General features: G+C 42.3%; 1 protein-coding gene across 14 annotated transcripts in view; it reads left to right on the forward strand.

The window, feature by feature from the left end:
- Positions 1-20,158, forward strand: part of TIAM1 (TIAM Rac1 associated GEF 1) — a 193,764-nt gene that overhangs the window by 159,424 nt on the left and 14,182 nt on the right. For 10 of the 14 annotated variants that reach the window (XM_069785292.1, XM_069785281.1, XM_069785288.1 and 7 more), the window contains 4 exons: positions 10,003-10,109; positions 18,206-18,385; positions 18,826-18,894; positions 19,194-19,319. In XM_069785292.1, the coding sequence (XP_069641393.1) occupies positions 10,003-10,109; positions 18,206-18,385; positions 18,826-18,894; positions 19,194-19,319 (482 nt within the window). Of the gene's footprint in view, positions 1-10,002; positions 10,110-12,789; positions 14,773-18,205; positions 18,386-18,825; positions 18,895-19,193; positions 19,320-20,158 lie in introns of those variants that run through there. The other 4 variants (XM_069785290.1, XM_069785280.1, XM_069785291.1 and 1 more) reach the window with 4 other exon arrangements.

Consider the following 20,158-nt stretch of genomic DNA (forward strand, 5'->3'; position numbering starts at 1 on the left):
GATCCCTGCATGTAACTTCCACGGTGGAAGTGAGGAATTACAGTCTGAATGTGCTGGGCAGATAATATGTGGGAGCTCTGGAAGCTGTAACGTATAATCTGCGGTAGCAATGAAAGATGGCTGTGTACGTGGTTAGGCTGTGAAACGTGTGTCATTGCAAAATGCATGTCACATCATCTAGCTGTGCCTACAGCAAGTCGCAGAACTAATTGCTCCCTTCTGGGCTGCTCAGGAGGTGCCTTTACCTCTGGATTTGCCCACAGGATATACGTATGGCAGGGAAGGAAGAGGGGATAAGCATCATCCTCTCTGGGATTAGCCAGGAGCACAGGAGCACTGTGTGTTTGATGAGACACATAAATAACTCATAAGGACAGTTCAAAACACCCTAAGGTAGGGATTGACATTACAGCTAAATGTATGTAACTGGTCCCACAGCACACTGTGGTGGAAGGGGCATTCCTGCCCACCATGCTGCCCTGTTCAGAGAATCCCTAGCAAATGTGAATTGTTTGCCACTAGTTCAGCTTCCTGAACCAGCTGAGGACAACCACCCATGATGGGATAAGAGAAATAGCTGCAGAAGAGCAGGACTGTCTCCTTGGCGGTTGCTAGCCATTACCTCTGTAAGACAACAGTGTTGGAAATTGCACTGGGATAGCAGGAAAGCTCCTGCACCATGTCTCCTCTTAACTTGCCTGCTTAGTCAAGTCTTACTTGCCCCCCTGTACTTGGAAACAGAAGAGGATACTGGACGTACCTGCTTGCTTTAGTTTCTTGGAATAATTTAAAATACAGGAAAAAATAATAGAATGGCCAAAAAGAAGTAGTTTCTAGATAATCAAAACTATTCTGAGCTGAGGTAAATTTTGATTTTCAGTCAAAAGTAAATGGTGTATGAATATGTCAAAATACTTTGTTTTCTCCCCAAAATAAAGGTTTCAGAAAAGTAAAAATAATTGTTTTGACAACTATGAAATGGTTTTGTTCTGGGCATTTGGAATAAAAAGCTGGAGTAGGAGCGGGGCTGTTAATGCACTTCGCCAATGTTAAAGTCAGCCTTCTCCCAGGACATGTCTGTCTGCTGCAATCACTCGATGTAGGGGTTTCTGGGATGAGTCTGGGTGCAAACTGGAGCTAACCCAGGAGCAGTGTTGAGTGCATTAGCATAATGCTGAGCTGGAGCAAATGAGCCACAGTGAAAGATAGTTTGCTTGGGCTCAGGACCAAGCTGACTCACGTCTGCCTGCAAAGGGTCAGGGAGGTACAGCCTGCCTTTCAACGTTTCTGGATGCTGCTCTGGTTTTGCCTAAAATATTTACTGAAAGTGATCTAGCAAAAATGCCATTGTTCAGGTGATGGAAACATGTAGTGGGGAAAGGGGAAGCTGGACCCCTAGTCTGACTTGGGGAGTGTGATATTCATAGCAAGTGGAATAGCGTGAACAAGAAAGCTTTAAAACAACTTATTGCAAATACCTCTGAGGGGACTGATAAAAGCAACCTCATGTAAGATGTGGGATAAACCCCCAAAGGCAGTTAAAATTAAACATTTTCAGAAGTACATTTTCCCCTTTTAATTTGCATTGAACTTTTCCCAGTTAGGCTTTTGTGCTGAAAAATTGAGCTTATCTTGAACATTTTTATAGCTGGCCACAAGATGCCCCCATTTCCTACTTAACAACAGCTCTTCACGGGGCCCCATCCTTTTGTCCTTGCCTGTGCTTTTTCACCGAAACACCGAGTGCTGAGTCCTTGTACCCTTTTCACTTTTCGCTGAAGTGAGTGTCTGCCCTGGGTGCAAAGAATTGGGAACTGGGACTTTTGTATTTACACAATGTAGTGATTTCTAGGGCAGAGCAGTCACATTTTGTAACACAGGGTCTCAACAGCTCGTCTCAACAAGCAGTTTCTCTGCCACTGTCAGTTCTCTGCATCATTATTTTGAGGCATTTCGAGGGGTCCTTTTCCTTGCTGAGGGTGAGATAGTGCATGGTTTGCCAAATGTGTCTGAAGAGCCTAGCGTTCGCCTTTTAACATTGTCCAGTAATAACCCTGTGTGCCCCATGTGAAATGAAGACATAGGATGTGGCTGATGGACATGTCATGGCAAAATCAGACCTCCCGCCTCTGCTGCTTTGTAGACACAACTTCCTTTGTGCTGCTCTCAGCTGGAGTCACGTCCTCCTTTGAAAGCTTCTCCCAGGCTGGGTTTTTGTGGTGATCACAGTGGTGTGGAACGGCTGCTTGTTTTTCCATGTTCTGCAGTGAGCATTTGAACTGTCTGGTGGGCCAGAGTACCTCCTTCTTAAATAGCTCCCTAGGACTTGCCCTCAGCTTCGGGGCTTCCTTTTCCCTTCAGTTTTCTCTCGGTACAGCTGCCCTTCACTTTTGGTGTGCTGTAGTCAGCTCCTTCGCTCTCTCTTTCAGGTGACAGGCAGCACAGAAGCTAGAGCTCTCTTGACATTTGCTTTCCTTCAAAACACAGCAAACGTTGAGGTGGGAATCGCCCTCATTCCTCCTCAAAGGGGGAAGAATACTTCTTTAACCAACAGAAGCAACACAATAGCTCATCAGCAGATATGCAGGTGTCTCTGGCAGCTTGTGAAAGTGCCTCTAGTTGCCATATGAAATATGCCTCTGAGGAACGACGTTAAGATGGTGTTTAAAGCTAAACAATGCCGATGCTCTAATTTGGGATGACTTTGCCCGAGGTGGGAGTAAAATCAAGGATCTGCACCCAAGTGAGCAATTGGGAGGCACGTGTTTTGATCTTGCCCATCAATTTCTCTCTATTGAGGTGTTTCTAGAACACAATGTTTTACTTAAGCCTTTCTTCTTCTGGCCCTGTGCTTTTTCAGGAATTCATTACTTAAATTGGGATCCATGTGAAATTTTAAAAAGGAGTACATGCTTTTATTTGGGACATTGTGGCTGCGTCTTAGATTTTTTGGTCTTGGCTCCACAGCTTCTTGTAGAGAGCAGTCAAGTATGAAATACCACTGACCCATTTATTTGTGTCCTTGTTGATTACTGGCAGTTTGGCTGGCTAGACAAATCAGCTCAGTGATTTCTGTTGCATGCTTTATTTACAGCATGCAGATTTTTCCTTCAGTCCTGAAGTAGTGTAGCCCCCCCTTTCAGCAGGGGGGGTGAAACACTACTGGGCCAGAATGCCAGCAGGTATAAATCACCTGTATGCACATCCATCCTCTAGAAATTCAGGGTTTGGTTGACTGATCATGCTGATGTCCTATCATTATCTTCTTCACTAGCAATTCTTCACTGGCTATGAAGGCAGCAAAGGGTAGATGTCTTGTGTGAGGCAAATCATATGGTGTGTTTTCAACAGAAAGCTGCTGTGTTACTTTTTTTTTTTTAAGGAAGCTTTCCTAATGCTTTATTACTCAGTGGGAGGTCTTCCAGGAGCAAAGCGGGGCTGTGTTTCTGGGATTTGACCTCCCTGAAGTGACTGCCAGAGCTCCTGTTTAAATACGACATCTCTTACAGCTGTTTTATTATCTAGAAGTACCTTGTATATACTGAGGTTGGAGCTAGAGCTGCAAATCAGCTCTGTGGCAGCAGTTACTTCATTGTGTTTACTTAAAAGGTTATTCTTGAAATGACCTTGGATTTTATATCTCTAATTGATGTGAAGAATCTCATCTTGGGTATGATACATACTTTCCCCCAGGAATTAGCACTGCATCAGGCTTGGAGAGCCACAAGTTTTGTTCCTTTCATCTATTATTGTTTTTCCTGGCTTTCAGTCTTCTCTCCTACTAATGCAGTCTGCATAAATCTGGTTGAGGAGGACTAGCTCTCATTCTGTCTGGAGCCCCACAGCATGTTTTCCTTATTGCCTAAAAGGATCAGTGAGAGCTGTCTCCCCTCCCCATGAGGAGTGGTTTTTTCTCCTCATTCTGCTCCACTCAGTCCAGGGAATGAGAGGCTGAAAGCTGGAAACACAGAATTGCATATCCCCCAAATCATAAAGAAGGTATTTTTTATTAGAAGGGGATTTGGGAATGGGAGTAGTATCCATATTTGTTTGTGGTCTCCCCACAATTCACTACCTTTTTTCACTGTGGGGTAGAGTTTCTGAGGTTTACGGTTTGCATGCTCCTGTATTTTGGAGACCTCTAGCATGAGGGATAACTCTGCAGGGATAACTGTGAGCTACATAAATCACCGTGCAGAAGGTATAAATGATAAAAAAGAAAGTATACCCTGTTTTGAATGGGTATATTAATCTTCTAGATATGAAGCAGCTAGCTATTTTTTAGGAGTCTATTATTTTGTTATTCAGAAAACAGGAGAACCAGAGGCTGAAGTTAACACACACTCTAAAGATTATGGTATAAAACTAAAACAAACTGTCATTGCACTATAAGAATGGCCACTATTTTTCATTCCATCTTTGTCCTGTCACAGTCCCCTTAGGCTATGTAATTTGGATTTCAGAAGAAGCCGAGACTAACAGTAACCTTAATTTCTTCAGGGTTATTTTCCTGAGGCAGACAACTAATTTTATACCTTTTGTAGCACGTTAAAAAATATTGTTACCATTCAGTACTTGATATAACAAGTCCAGGGGCGTTTACTGCAGCAGCAGTCTGAGGGTCCTGCATATAATTAATCAGAGACGTGCAGAACTGTTGTTCACAAGATCTATTTTCTAAGAGCTTAAAAGCCAAAGCTCAAGGATGTTGCTTCAGTCAGAATTGCATTCAGAGGTCTCATTCCTTGCTTTTCTAAAGACTGCCTGAGCTGCAGTTGAAATAAGCAGCGTGGCTATCAACACGCTAGCTTTTGCATTGCAGCTTTGGGTTTCTGACCCTTCCCATTGTAGCTGCGGTGAGCATACTTGCTCTTGGCCTTTCTCATCTTAATATTCTTGCTGTGTTGCCGCTCCCCCTGCCGGCTCTGCCAGCCCGAGGCTGCAGCATGCTACTTGCAGAAGAAAAGGCTGTTTTTTCCTGTTCTCAATGTCCCTGGTTTACAAGGTCCCTGAGCACATGCCTAATTTTTAAGGCTACGAAGACTCCTGTTTATTCCAAAGGGGCTACTCAAGCGTATTACAAGTGTTTGACTAGGCTGCTGACCTGGGGAGCGTGAAAAGTGACTGTGGTATGGTTGGGACAGGGAAGGTTACACTGAATCTGCATTTTTCCCAAGAAGAGCGAATGAACTGAATGATGTTCAGCATAAATTTCTCTGTGTTTGCACAGTTTATTACCTGGCTGAAATGGAAAGGAAGCAATAGAGTTCTGTCAAAAGGGAAAGAGAATTATGGGTCTTGTTCTGTAACTCTCCAGGAAAGGCAGAACTCCACAGTTCGTTCCTATACTGTTCTTTGACTGGACCTGTGATAGTTGTAGCTGGGTTTTACAGGTCTTTGGAGATGTTATCAACTCTGTGGGTTTTCCCAGTGGGACAGAATACCCCAGTGCAAAAATGATGTTTTCTTCTTTTATGTTTCAGTGTTTCAAAGCTAACCAGAATTTTCTAAAAAAGAAAAAAATGCATGCTTACCTTTTTTATTGTAGATTTATAGATGAAATTTGGTCTCAAATAAAAATTTAATCTGAGAGACGGTTCCCTAACAATTTGTATTAAAATTGTTCCATTTATAACAGATTCTCTTTTGAAAGGTACTCCATTGTTATAATGGGGCCGTTCCACAGCAACATTTAGAAATGACACTTTCTGTTTAAGAAAGTTGTTGTTGAACTGCCCTTTTAGTCTGCCTCTTTAGTCTTTTAAGACCACCGTCAAACATGAGCTGCTGAAAGCACTTGGCTGCTGAAACCTTTGCAGCACTTCTCGCAGGAGCAGAGACACCAGAGTGTCTTGGCTGGGATTCAGCTGGGGTAGTCACATTCTGCCTGGTCCATATTTCTTCCACAGTTTCAGCTCGGATGGGGGTCAATCCTTATTTCCCGCTGAAAGTCATTAAGCAATCGCTGTATTTGACTTCCAGGATCGCTGAGTTTCATTGGTGAAAGAAGTACAGAGGAGTACGATGCACCTTTTGCAGAGAGGGAGCGGTGGCAGGAGGGCAGGGAAGGACACCGGGGTGAGCTCCGTGGTCCCTAACACTTAATTGCTGCCTGGCTGCAGCAGTCCCAGAGCTCTGCCTCAGTTGTACAGCGAGGTGTTGTGTGGGGCACTGAGATGTGTAAAACAACCTGCTTAGGAGACTAAGGCACCTTAAAGTTACAAACCAAAGCTTTCAACCATCCGAGCCTGTTGTTGTTTCTGACCCACAGCAGGTAACATGCTGGCAGATGGCTGCCCTTGCCAGCACTTCCCCGTTGCTGCCACTGAGAGGACTAAATTCAGTATTGCCTATTCCACATACTCGGAAATAAGGCATCGAGATGCAGGGTTTTCTGATACGTATGCTGCTTTTTGTGTTAGTAGGATGCGCACTTCTGAGCTTTACACCACAGCTGACAGAGCTTGGCTAGGAATATTTGTTTCCACTGCATTAAAAAACCAAATAATCTGGCACCAAGAAGTGGGCTTTAAGAGTAGTACCAAATATTGTGGAAGTCTCATTAAAATCCTGAGCGACAGCAACCCTGCAAATTGGAAGCAGCAGCCATGGAAAATTTTAGCGAAGTGATGGCATGGTGCTTAAGCTTTACGTGATTCTCCAGGCCTTTAAGCCCCAGCACCTTTGCTCCAGTGATACAAGACTTCCTTTTGTTTTGTTAGTTCTAGCCATAAGGAGGAGTTATTTAATGGACATTATTCATAATGTCATGGATATTACACTGCTGAGGCAACTTGGGAGCTCATTTGACCTCCATCTGTGCTGGTGGCCACATGGATTTGACCCCCTTTTCCTGCTGCTTTTTGGATTTCCCTTTCTAATTCCTTAATGTCAAATGAAGCCCACGTGTTATCATCCCTAGTAAATGGTAGTGGTTGGGCAGCGTTCAGGTGCTGCAGAAGGAAATGAGCACATTGTCCTCAGAGCTCCTTACAGAGCTAAATAAAGATTTACAGGGCAAAAATAAAATGATGTAATGAACCTGACAGAAATGGGACAGTAACTGGAAGGTATTAAAAGGCAGGAATGTGCGGCATTATTGAACTGATTGCCTGTGTTTAACAACCAGCAGATAAACCTGCTAAAGTCGACATTGGCTTTGGCAGCTTAAGACATTAGAAATACCCTGAGCACATGTACTGTGTGACTGCTCATTAAGGCGTAAGTGAAAGATTGCTGTCTACTGGGTAAAAGTGTTTATACTGCAGGAAACAGATTAAGTGGTGTTTTAATATACAGGAAAAGAAAAAGTGGTAGCTTAAAAGCAAAAACGAAAACCCCCAAACAAACATTATTTGCCTTGGCTTGGGGTGAGAAACGGCTGTAAGATGTATTTCACACAGCTTATAATGGGAAATTAATTGCAGTGAAAAGAAAACAGTTTGCCCCAAACAAATTATGACACATAGCACATTTTTTCTCTTATTTTTTAATGGATGGCTTAAGGGTTTTAAGAATCCTTTCACACATTAATAGAGAGACCAGAAAGCTGATAGTCCAAGTCGATAAAATCTGGGCAAGGCTCAGAAAACCTAACTTCTTACAGAAAAAACTCTTCTTCAAATAGATTTTGTGTTGCCACACAACCCCTACAGGCACATCTTTTTAAAAGGTAAACCCTATCTTTTCAGAAGAGAGGCATGTCCTCCAGAAGCTCAGCTATGAACTACCTTTTATGTCCTTTTAATTTCATTTGATGTCCAATCTAGCTCCATCCCAGTATGCAGAATATGTTCTGAATTTACTTCTGGATTTCTGAATTCCATTTTTTTCCAAATTATTTCCGGACTCAACAAAGTGGAAATCCTGTACAGTTGTGCAGATTGTTTTTGGCAATGATGGCTGAAAGCTTGCAAGAACAGCAGCTGTAAGTTGGGTACTGAGGAACCCAGACCTGGATCTCTGCCCTCAGTCTTGATGTAGAGAACCTTACCTAGGATGTGTTTGCGAACCAACATTGTGCATTAACAAAAAATTCCTTCAAAGAGGAGCAGTGGCTTTTCAGTTGCAGCAAAGGGGCAGCAGAATTTTTCTTACTCATTTAGGAAACATATTTCTTAGAAACTATCATTTCTATATCATGAAATATATTTCATTCCAGTATAAATATAAACAAGTATACTAGATGTGTGTAATCAGGGTTTGTTATTTCAAAATCTCTTTATTTTAAAGCAGCTTGCCATTTTATCTGAATTAAAAAGACCATCCACGCTGTTACAGCCTTTTTGGCCAAATCACACAGTGTTTAACTGAAACATATCAGTATAACAGATGTGTGCTATCATCACTATGGCCTTTTTACTCACAGCATTGCTATCTAGCCAAATGCTCCTTATAGACAAATATATGTGACTTACGTAAATTGAAACATCTAATTGAAAAATAGCAAGTAACCTGAGAGTCAGCATGGGACTAACAGAAATGGTCCTGCATCTGATGTGCTAAATGACTGCTAACCTTTGTAAAACATTTATGTTTCAACCTAGTAGTGAATAGAAGTGGATGGCTGCTGGACCACTGGCTGCTGACAACATGATAGTGTGCTGTTGGGCAGCTTCTATTCGTAGGGCTAGCAAACAAAAAAACCCAACACTGGTTTAAAAAAAATTCTATTCTGGTCCAGAAAAGTGTCAGTTTTCCACCAAAATGTTTAAATGCTACATGCTAACAATACAACCAAACAATATGTTAATATAGTCCATTGAGTCCTGGGTTCTAAAAATCAGGGATTTTCTGTGTTGCTGCATCTGTTGAACTTTGATTAGGCTTTTCTGCATTACCTGAAGACTAAAGGTAATGGAATAAAAGGTATAATCCCTGGTGGGACATTCACTGTCCTATTTGTGTGGCAGGATGCAGGCAGGCAGGCATACTCAGAAACCACCCTTCTCCATCCAGCTCCAGAAGCAGCACCGCAGAAAAAACTCTTCCTTATGGGATTGAGGGGAGGAGAGGGGAGAGGTAAAAGGAATTAGTGTCTGAACTCAGCTGCTCTAAGGTATCTCTTTATGCTGGCTTGAAGGTCAATTGAGGCATGCAGGAGATTCCTGGCAGAGTTCAGTCCATCACTGGTCTTTATAATTTGCCATAGCTAGGAGTTGAATGTATATGAAATCTGTTTTTCTGTGAAGACTGGCTAAGGTGTAGTAATACTGCTTCTTACAGCTCTTAGAGTCAGAGAATGAGGTCCCCAAAAACATTGTACACAGAGCTCTCAGGCTGGGATTAGTTCTCTTCTTTCTTTTGTCACTTGCAGGTGATTCATCATTTACTTACAAGAAGTCACAAAGGAGTTATTAGCTGTATCAACAACATAGTCTTAAGAGGACTGCTCAGGAATAGGGGTGCATAGCTGTTGCCACGTACCGATGGAAATGAAATTTAGTTTTCAGTTAATGTAATAGACTCCTAAAAGCTGCTGAAACTGGGTTTGTTTCCTTAAAAATCAACGTGGAAGCTCAGTAGTGGGTGTGCTAGGCCAAAACTGCAAGCAATGTAAAATCATCAGATTTGACTTAGCTTGGAGGAAGGGCTGACCAAGACTTGCAGGTGTGGCCTGCCTGTTCACATACTGCAGTTTCCATTTGAAACCACTGAAGTATAAAGGTAGGCAATTGCTCAGCAGCCAAGAAATTAATACTAAACGTAAGAATTTCAATGTGGCATTTTAGCCTTATCTCTAAATTGGCTTTTGTAGTTTCCAACTAAATAGTGTGTCTGGCCATAACCTGTTTATTTTTACACCTGTAGTTAAACCTGGCCCCTGCTGTAAACCGAGGTAGTCCTTTGAGGTCATTGAGTGCCTCTGGCATAATGTCTTGTTGGCATGTACTTGTGTGCAGGATGGGGCCTGGCTCTCCATGGGAACTGCATGTCTGTTGTGCCCAGCTTTTTGAATTTTTGGAAATTATGGTTGTGTTTTCACACACATCTCAATTTCAGCAGGGCACTCTCTTTGCGGCGACCCGGACAGCTCTGTTGAGACAGCTCCAGAGGAGGCAGAAGTGCAAGACTTGGAGTCATCTGATGAGGCTGATAAGATGAGCAAGGTGAGAAAGTTTCATTTTCACACTTGACAAGGAGCGAAAGCGCAGTATGGTCACAGCTGATGTGCTTGCTTCACAGCTGCACACAATTAGAGCATCTTTCCTGGGAAAATGTTAATCTTACTTTTAAGGTGTTTACAGATGATATTGAATGTAACGAATTACAGCTTTGATTATGGCACATCACTACCTCTTACGCAAGATTAGTGCCCTTTTTCCAGGGTTGGTTCACGTCTTCACTTATCTTGTGATACTATTCCCACATGGTTTTTAAATGGGCTGGTTTATCATCTCCTTCACCAGAGCAGGTCAGCTAAACCAAAAGATCAGGTGGATTATTACGATTTCTTATTCTTTCTTGATTTCTAGGTATAAGAGGAATGTAAGTTAAACAGTATTTCCTCAAATCAATAGCATAGTGCATATGTTAATTTTTAAATGCAAACTAATTGTAGCCAATCTACCTTGAATTGAAGCAAAACTCTCCAATTATAGCTAAGAGGTTGTGCAAATGAATTGCTAATTGCCATCTATTAAGGGATGGGTTTCACAGTGGTTGGTAGTTTGCACCTGCGCTGGTGCTGGGGAGCTTTACACAACCTTAGGTGTGATGATTTGTGGCTTTTGAGGCAGAATCAAGTGAGATTATTTTAAAGACACTGATTGCTTTAGGTATTTGTTGCATGGGTGATGGTGAGAGCTTATAGCTATTTTTCTACAGAATTAATGATCTAATGAGAATCAGATCTCACTCAGTTTGTGCTTATGTATAGGTGTGTTTTTTCTCAGCTCTTGTAACTAAAATGTGTTATAGTGAGCTCTGAGTTGGTCCCTGTGCTATTCTACTCGTCATTGTAGTGAAAGGAAGGAAAAGACCTTGGCCTCTTGTTTCCTGATCTCTTATGTCATGCTGGCCTGTAGTTTTGTCTTTGATAGCCAGAGAGTGGAAGTCAGATAAGAGAAAACATTCCTTTGCGTGAAATATATGCAGAGCTTGCATGCAGAGAAGGTGATTACTCATACGGTTTGTCTCTAGGTTTTTTTATGAAACTTCTTCTTGTAAGTACGAAGAATTTCTTCTTCTATAAGTGGAATAGTTTGTTGATACTTTAGGATTTTTAACTGTAAATATGTGGGATTTTCAGATGCTCTGAAAAGAATCTCTTTTGTTAAACACTGAAGCTGTGGAAGAGCACTGAGCATAACACATAGCTGCTTGGGGCATAAATGTTCTTGCTGTGTTTTCTGTAGCGTTCTATTTCTGAACTGTGCGACAGGCTGTAGGGTTCCATTTTGCCTCCTGGATCTTCAGAGCTGTAATTGCCTGAAGCAAGGTGTAAGGATTACATGATTAGCCCTGTGGCTCAGCAGATTTAGTTAAACTGAGAAATGTGCATTAGCAGCTCTAATGCTTAATATTTGTATATTGGAAGAGTAACTTTTAACTCTGATAAGCCTCGGTTTCCAATGAGAGGAACATCTGTCCTTCTGTAAATGAAATGTTGACATCAGTACACGTTTTCTTTTAAAACTCAGAAATATACCTTGTTTTGTTTGTGTGATATAGAGGGGAGTGAAGCATTTTACTTTGCATTCTGTTTGTTATGGGACAAACTTCTTGAAATGGTCTTCCATAAAAAAACAGAGAACACATGTACATATAGTATGTATACAATGTGCTCAATTTGGCAAACTCGTGGATGCCGCTGTCCCTGTTCACATAAAAGAACTCTGTACTAAGTGGGCTTTCTTTGTGGTTCCTTTCTAACAGAAGCTATAGAAACTCCCAAATAATTCTGCAATGCCTAACAAGAATTCCAGGATGTGGTAGAGGGGAGGAAAAAAAGCTCAGTCAATGGGAGGGTTTTCCTAATCCCTTTGCTTTTCTGCGTGCTTGGGAAAGCTCATCTGCGTGGGGAGTAAGGAGTCTGCAACGCGTGTTTTTCCATGGAAAGTCACCACCCAGCTAGTACGGTGAGGAAAAAAGCAAAGGTGTTTCCCTGTCCATGCACTGCCACACCTTTCCATGCGCTGAGGATTATGGCGCAGAAGATTAAGCTGATGTCCTCAGCACTGTTTTACACAGGTTATTTTTGTACGTGGGAAGTGAAAAACTCTGCCCTCGTTCCACCAGGAGGGGCATGTTCCCCTGTATCGCCATTACTGCCACAGCTTCCAGTCTCCCTCGGACGGTGGAGTTCAGGGGAGACTTTCTTTATTTTCTGCCCTTCTTGGCAAAAGTAGGGCAGGAGCACTCTTATCCGTTCATCGCTGGGCAGCATTTTAACTATGCTGGAGTGTCCCAGCTAAACACAGAGTTCCTCTTCTTTCAGTGCAGACGCAGCATTAGCAGCTGAAGATACGAAAATAGCGTTTGGGTTGTCTTTTGCCTTGCAATAGCATGATCCTGAGGCAGGGCTTAATCCTGCAAACACCACCACTCCGTGCCGTGGTGCTGGTGGTCTGCTGATGCTGGCAGAGCGCTGCAGAAGAGGAGAGCTCCGAGCCTTTCTGAGGAAAGCAGCCAGCAAAGCAATCCCAGGGGAGAGTTAATAATTCATGGGAAAAGGAGAGGAACACGGCGCTGCAGCTTTCCTTCATCTGCTCTTATAGCACAGGCTGGGTACCTTTTTTATGAAGGTAAGCTGTGTGAAATCCTACCAAAAGCTGGGCTTGGGTCCCTTCTGACTTGCCTTTAACTTTATCTTGTAGGTGATAGGTGGATCTATAACACAGGAGGCACTTGAATGTGTCTTTCTTTCTGTGCCTCCTCCTGCCCAGCTGACTCTTTCCCTTCCCCCAGCCCAGCATGTGTGCATGTGGGTGTGCATTTCCTTCGTAGTGGTGCATTTGTTTCTTAATCTGCAAAAGCCTCCAAGCTGTTGTTGGTGGTGAAGGATTTGGAGGGTACACCATTAGCTCTGAGGATTCTTCCCTTTTCTGAAAATCTTATCTTCTGTATATCCTAAAGACCTGATAATGTAGAGTTTACTTCTCCATCACGATTGTCAAAGGAATCATAGTAATAATATTAAGCAAAAATGAGATGTCTGTAGAACTATTCTGATAAAATACTAAAAACCTGTTTCCAAGGTGGGTTGAGGCATTGGCACTGCAGTGGTGCGGGACAGCTGTTGTTCTCTGAACTCGCTCCCTATCTAATTTCATGATGCCTCCCTTGCGTCGACCCGCCCTCTTAGGTACAGTATCTCTTGGGTTGAAATCTATGTAAACAGTAGCAAGCAGGTACACTTTCTAGGAGCAGCTCTTTTTCTTTAAGCCACGCATCTGGCAGTGGCCTGAGTTGTGCTCCCGGTTGCTTCTGCTCTGGAGTGGGCTCAAGACTTTCCTTTCTCTCCCCATTTTGTGTGGGGGCCAAGATGAGGAGAGAGCTGGGAGGGAAAAGACTGTGGGAAAGGAAAGCCTGCTCTCTGCCACCTTGTCAAGCTTGTTTTCATCTAGTATGTGTGAATTCAAGTTTCAGGCTGTTTATGAAATCTAGATGATGCCCCACTTTCAGTCGCCAGTTTAACACAATATTGGGAACATTTCATATCAGAGTAGTTTCTTAAATGGTTACGTGCCTCTGTGCTGACCTTACTGTTTTGGCCTTTTAAATATTGTAGCATAAATTGAGGTTCAAAGGAGGTACCCTGAAAACTGAGTATATGTGTGAGTTCTTAATGTTCCAGGTTACAAAAAACTAAGATGGGTGTTGTGCTGCATCTCAGGATCAGTCTTTGTGTGTATTTTTTCCTGTAATGGTCTTTTGAACTTAACTGGGGATGTGTTTTAAAAACTGTCATCAATTAAAATACTGCAGGACACTCATTTCTCTCTGTTTCTAATTAAAGACATCTGCCTCTTGAAATGAAAGCTCATTACCTTGCAGCACTTGTGCTTGGGGGAGCATGCTGTAATGGGCTGTGTGTGTACATGCTTATACCACTGAGAGGTATTTTTTCACAGAAAATAGGTCGTCTTCTCTCTGCAGCATTATTCAAGACCAGAATTAAGTCTCAAAACCTTCAACGTGTTGCAATAGATGTGAAAGGATTAAAACAGGGATTTGAGGGGTAGGTTTTCCAGTAGCATAGCTGGTTTTTTAAGTTTTTTAATTATGTGCCGCTGTCCCTTCAGATGTTTAATATTCTTTGGCAGTGCCGTTGTAGCCAATCGGCTCGTGCTCAGCCACAGGCAACAGACATTTATATTCCCGGGCTGCCTTCACCTCTGCTTTGCTGCATTTCAGCCTCTCTGCTGAAGTTTTCCTCTTAACGAGTCTATGAAAAGCAGCGCTGAGTTCTCAGCTTCGACTGGTAGCCAGCTCTTAATTCCAGATGATGTGGTGAGTGAACGAGGCCGGCAGCAAATGACACATGCGGAAAGGCTTTGTTTGGAGAAATATGGTCACTGCCCTTCCTTATTAAAATGCAGCCGTCTTCTGTGTTGCATGCCAAGTAAGCAGCACAGAGTACCTGTCTGGAATGGGAACGCCTTTCGGATCAGCTGAATATGTGGAGAAGTGGGATTTTCTTCCTAAATGAGTGACAGCTCTGGCAACACTGCCTTTCCAGCGATGTCGGCTCTTTGGAGAGTTAACCGTAAGCTCAAGAATGAAAACGCTGGGAGAGCCGGCGACTCTCTGTACCGTATGCTGTATTTGGTGAGCAGATCTACTGTGCAACGCGACTAGTCTAAGTAATTAGCAGTTAAATGAATTTTCATGCTGTTTTAATTTTCAGGTTATAAATTCGAGGCTGAGCTGTAACATATATACCCTGTAGAGGCTTTCTGTGATTGTGCAATGTCATTAGCAGTCCTGGCAATGCGTGAAAGGATGCAATTTGCCTGAATTTTGTTTGGGAGATCAATACTGCTTAGAGTTTGCCATCCGTGGTGAAACAGAGGTGCTGCGTGCCATTCCAGGGGACAATCTGCCTGATGCCCAGGCACCCATATGTCTTTTATACGGTAAGTGCAAGAGGAAATGGCACTCTGCTTTCAAAACTATAGGGTAGGCAGCCAAAACTCCCCACTGTGGGCAGCATCAATGTGCTTGATGAGTTTAAGGACTTGCTCCTCCTGCATGGGAAGGATGTGATCTTGGCTCCTCTGCTGAGCCCCCTGCAGAGGAGGGGTTAATGTACTTGCAAAGCGAACTTCGCTTTATAGCCCAGTTGTGCCAGCCTTCCATCTCATTTTAAGGTTGCTAGACAGGATTGCTTGCAGAATTGTGCCTGAAGTGTGATGCCGTAACTCTCCTAGAGAAATCCTGGTCAGCAGTATCATTGTCGTAGCTGGTAAACAGAGCTGGTACTGAGAGATAAAAGGATCTGTTTCTGTTCCAGACCTTCCCTACTCTCTCCACTTTCTCTAGGAAAATGGGGACAGAGAGGCTTCTGTTAGTACTGTTTGAGAGTTTTCAGCAAAATAGCTGTGTTATGAACTTCCCTGGGTGCAATATGCATCTGCTTTCTGTATAGAAATTGACTTTTTTTTTTTTTTTAAAGTAAATATAAGATAGACAGGATTGCGTTCAGGAATGAAACAAGACAGTTTGTTCAATGAACAAGTGAGAGAACAGGTTTGTGAACATTATTGTGCTTGAGACTCTTCACCTGTCCAAAGAGTATTGTGTGAGTGATACTTGGGAAATACGTAAAAAGATGTGAGGCACGGCAGTGGCAAGGCAGAGCTTGGTTGGTGCTGGCTGGAGCTGGGCATGGCTGAAGTAAGCGAGCAGTTTAATAAGTGTGCACAAGTGGAGATAAGGCTTTTAAAAGTCTTCTACACTTCCTTTTTGGCATATGGGTGTAACTATTCCTTCTGGGGCAGACTGTGTGTCTATATGACAGTTATCCAATGTTCAACTACTTACTAGTGTTTAGCTGGTGTTTCGCAGTGTAAGTGGATTTTCGCTCTCTCTTTCTGGGTGACCGATCTTTCCCTGCAACTTAATTGCAAGCGCGTGCATGGACGGTGAGTTGTCTGTGGGGTATTGAGCATGAACTGCTTAAAACACTTGGTTTATTTTTGGAGTTTGAGTCCATACTGTGTTTTATACATAATAACTTTTTAATTTGTACATTTGGCTCTTAAAATGCCACTGGATATGTCTTCCTCAAAAATTCTTTCACAAAATAGTCCTAACAAAGCTAAAAGTTTCTGAGCAAAACGCTGCATGTCCTGGGCCTCTGCAGGCTCAGATTAGCATATATTAATTGTCAGCTATTTGTCCCTTTCCAGCAGAGCAGGTAACTTGGGCAGGATTTTTGCCTGAGCTAAAGCCAGGTTTTCACCTGCTGCGCTTTGTGGATTTGGGGTTGTTGGGATCAAGATCACACCTGTTGAAATCTAGTGCAAACTTAACCCAAAAGTTTGGGTATGGTTTATACTTAAGCGTACAGTGAGTATAGGTGGAACCTTGCTGAGAAATAGAAGGAATTACTTTGATTAATAAATCTTAACTCTCGGTGACATGTGCCATTACCAGAAGCTGAGTTAGTTGGAAATGGACTCGTTCAACTCGCTGCTTCATTGTGCCCTGAACTTACAACATTTTTCCTTTCTTCCTCATCGGAGTTAAACCTCAGATACTGAAGATGAATATTTTTCCTCTAATAAACTGTGTCCAAGAGGCATTTTTTGTATAGACAGTTTGTTTCTTACGCTTGTGTCCTGAAGAAAACTATCCATTGCATAAAAAGCATCTTTACTGATATGCGTTGCAGTGATATACTCAGGTGAGCATTTACAGCCATAAGATACCTTTCAGGAAAGCAACTGTATTATGGCAGGAAATCCCTTACTTGTCACTAGTGTGGCTAGTGCTCCTCTTGGGCTTCATGGCATTGTAGGTGCACTGAGGGGGGAAGATAGCTGTGTGAGCAGACTGCGCAGCTTAAAAAGTACGGTGCTTTTTTAGTGCTGAGTCATCAAGAAGGTGTGGGGTGGTGCAGGCTCCTGATGAGGTTGTTGCTACCAGCTGGTGGGAGTGATCTCCCAGGGGCCAGGGCCCTGTCTCCAAAGTGCGAGGTGGCGAAGTGCTTTTTTCTTTCTTTTTTTCTTTATTCCTGCCTCCTCTTGTCTCTGCATATTCTCTGTTTGAACAGGCTAATTTTGGGTCAGTTGTTTTAGTATGAACTGGAGGGCTGTAGAGGCAGTGCTGGGAAGTCACTAAATCTGGATTAAGATACCGTGGCAGGATTATATGCAGAAGGTTAGAGAGGTGTGATCACATACAGCAGTTCTTTTCCCTCCATGCCGCCTCAAGGTTTCTGGGATGGAGACAGGTCCGCTGCTTTGGCAACCCTAGAAGCCTGGGGCTGTCATTGCTGACACCAGAGACTATACCAGCTCCAAACTTTTCAGCGTAACTGAAGATGCGAGAAAATGATCTAACATGAGGAGGTGAGGAGAGGATAACTGTCTTTATATATAGACAGCTAATTAAACATTAAAGAAACCAGCTACATGTAGCAGCTCCGAAAAACCTGACTTATGGGGAAGAAATTCATGCTGCGAGGCATGTTTCCAGACACAGAACAGATACACAGCTACTTTCCCAAAGAGCTTGCGTTTGAGGCCTTGAGAGGCTTTGGTTCCCCAGATGGCTCTGCTTCCCTGAAAAACAGCTTAAACGGTTTCTGTCTCCACATTGTCTCTTGGCTGTGACACAGCTATTCACAGGACTGTTGCAAACTAGATTAGAGAACTGGCAGAGGGCTGGGGTGTGTGTTTTGTTTGCACAGTAATTTTTGGTTCCCATTCTTGGGCCTGTTTGTTTGTTTTCTCAATTTCAAGTGCTGGACAAGCATATTTAATTAAAGTTCATGCTTATCTCAAAGGAGGAATGTTATTGAACAGCACTTCAATTAACTTGAATTGTGCAACTCTTTCCCCCCTGTCCCTTATACCCTGTCACCCAGAGATAGGATAGACAGATATATGAAACGATGTGTGCACTTCTGGACTTCGGTGACTGTTAAAAAGTGCCCAAGCTGCACCTGCTTAACTGCAAAGCTTCTCATCTCCATCATTCCTATAGCTCTTACTTAAAATATTACCGCTGGTCTTTCCTCTTCCTCTTTTTAAAGAGTACAGAGCAGGTCGCTGCTTTCTGTCGCAGTCTGCATGAAATGAACCCTTCTGATTCAAGTGCTCATCCTCAGGAATTTACAGGACCACAGCTGGCCACCATGAGACAGCTCACAGATGCAGATAAACTGCGAAAGGTTATCTGTGAACTTCTTGAGACGGAACGCACCTATGTCAAAGTAAGGGGTCTCGATGTGTTGTTTCAGTCTACTAATATTTATCCTCCTTCTGGCAAATTTTGTTGGTTTCTTTTCTAATACTTCAATTTGCTTCATGCATGTATCTCTTAGTTAACTTACATTCAGTTCTACAATCTGCCTCTAAAATAGTAACTTAAACCTCTGAAATAAGTAGACTTTCCAAATTCTTATGCTGTCATTTTGAAATTACTTAGCTGGTGTGCAGAGGAACACTGCTCAGTGAGATCTGGTATTGATTTTGTAAGTAAAACTGTAAATGTTTTCTTTTACTATCTTAAATTCTGTGAACTCCAACTATTTTGTCTTACGTGTGAAAGGGATAAATTCATAGACTAGGTAAACGGTGATCTTTGCCACTGCAATAAATATTTGGGGGCGGTTTGATGAACCAACATGGGAATCTTTTTCTGAATTTTTAGGACTTAAATTGTCTAATGGAGAGATACCTGAAGCCTCTACAAAAGGAAACATTCCTCACACCAGATGAGGTATGTTAGCTCTTGCTTATCTTTTTGCTAGATAGCTTATGCACCATCCCTCTGCTCTGCCCACCCCCCAGCTTGACTTGCTTGTCTGAGCAAGGGGTATGGAGAAATTTTGAATTCTATTTCTTTTAGAAAAATGGATTGAGTAGAGTATGAAGGTACTGCTCAATAATGTATAGTCTGTAGGTTTTTTCCTGACATCACACTAATTATACAAGTGGACTGAGAATTACTGAAGTTCTAGAAAATGCAATTTAGCTGTAAAGTGATATTTTCAGCATCTTGCTTTTTTCTCTTATTAGCTGGATGTTCTCTTTGGGAATCTGACTGAAATGGTAGCATTCCAGGTAGAGTTCCTGAAAACTCTCGAAGATGGAGTAAGGCTGGTTCCAGACCTGGAAAAGCTTGAAAAAGTTGAGCAATTTAAGGTAATCTCATTGCTTACATTCTGAGTAGTCCTTTAACACTGTTCATCGTATTTGTCTGACTACTGTCACTGTTCATGTAAAAATCTACATCTAGTTACACCTGAGATTAATTTTTAGCTAATACTGGAGCTGTTTGAAAAACATCCCACTACAATTGTAGTTTATACTACATTTAGCCATACAAAGCACTAAAAATCTGTAACGCCATGTGCTTTTAGATGCTATTCTTGCTCTTCTGCCAGATTTCTTTTCTTGGGCTGTCAGGAAAAGCTAGAAATGGAAAGTTACATAAAATCTTTGTTCTAACAAGTCTAATATAGTAGTTCAGAAGCCCACTAGGGCTACAGATCAGAACTGTAAGTTGAATTCTGTATTTGGGCTTTTGATGCATAGCAGAACTATATGCCAAATACTTCCAACTATCTGCAGATGTGTGTCAAAGGTAGAAATGTAAACTAAAGATATATGAGCTTCATTTAAAAAAAATAGGAAGATATGGAAACAGAAATTTTGTTTTATTTCTAATGCAGTCATGTACTGGATATATGGCAAGTAGCTAATACAATGTTTTGTCTTTGGTGAATTTTACTCTTGCTTTGAGCACTCACCTTGGTAGAGGACAGGATGTCTTGATGAATAATAATAATAATTCCACTGGGATTGCTCTTCAGCTAACATACAGCACTGGAAGAACTACTGAAAGAATTTGTCGTCTTGTGCATGTTTGGCTTTGCCATCAGGTGCTTCTTTAAAATAAGCATCAATCATGAACACTGCCCTCGCATAACTAGAACACAGCTTTTCATTTGTAGGAAATGTGCCCTTAATGGAGAGCACAG

This window comes from Haliaeetus albicilla, chromosome 6 (assembly GCF_947461875.1).
Source record: "Haliaeetus albicilla chromosome 6, bHalAlb1.1, whole genome shotgun sequence".
NCBI lineage: Eukaryota > Metazoa > Chordata > Aves > Accipitriformes > Accipitridae > Haliaeetus > Haliaeetus albicilla.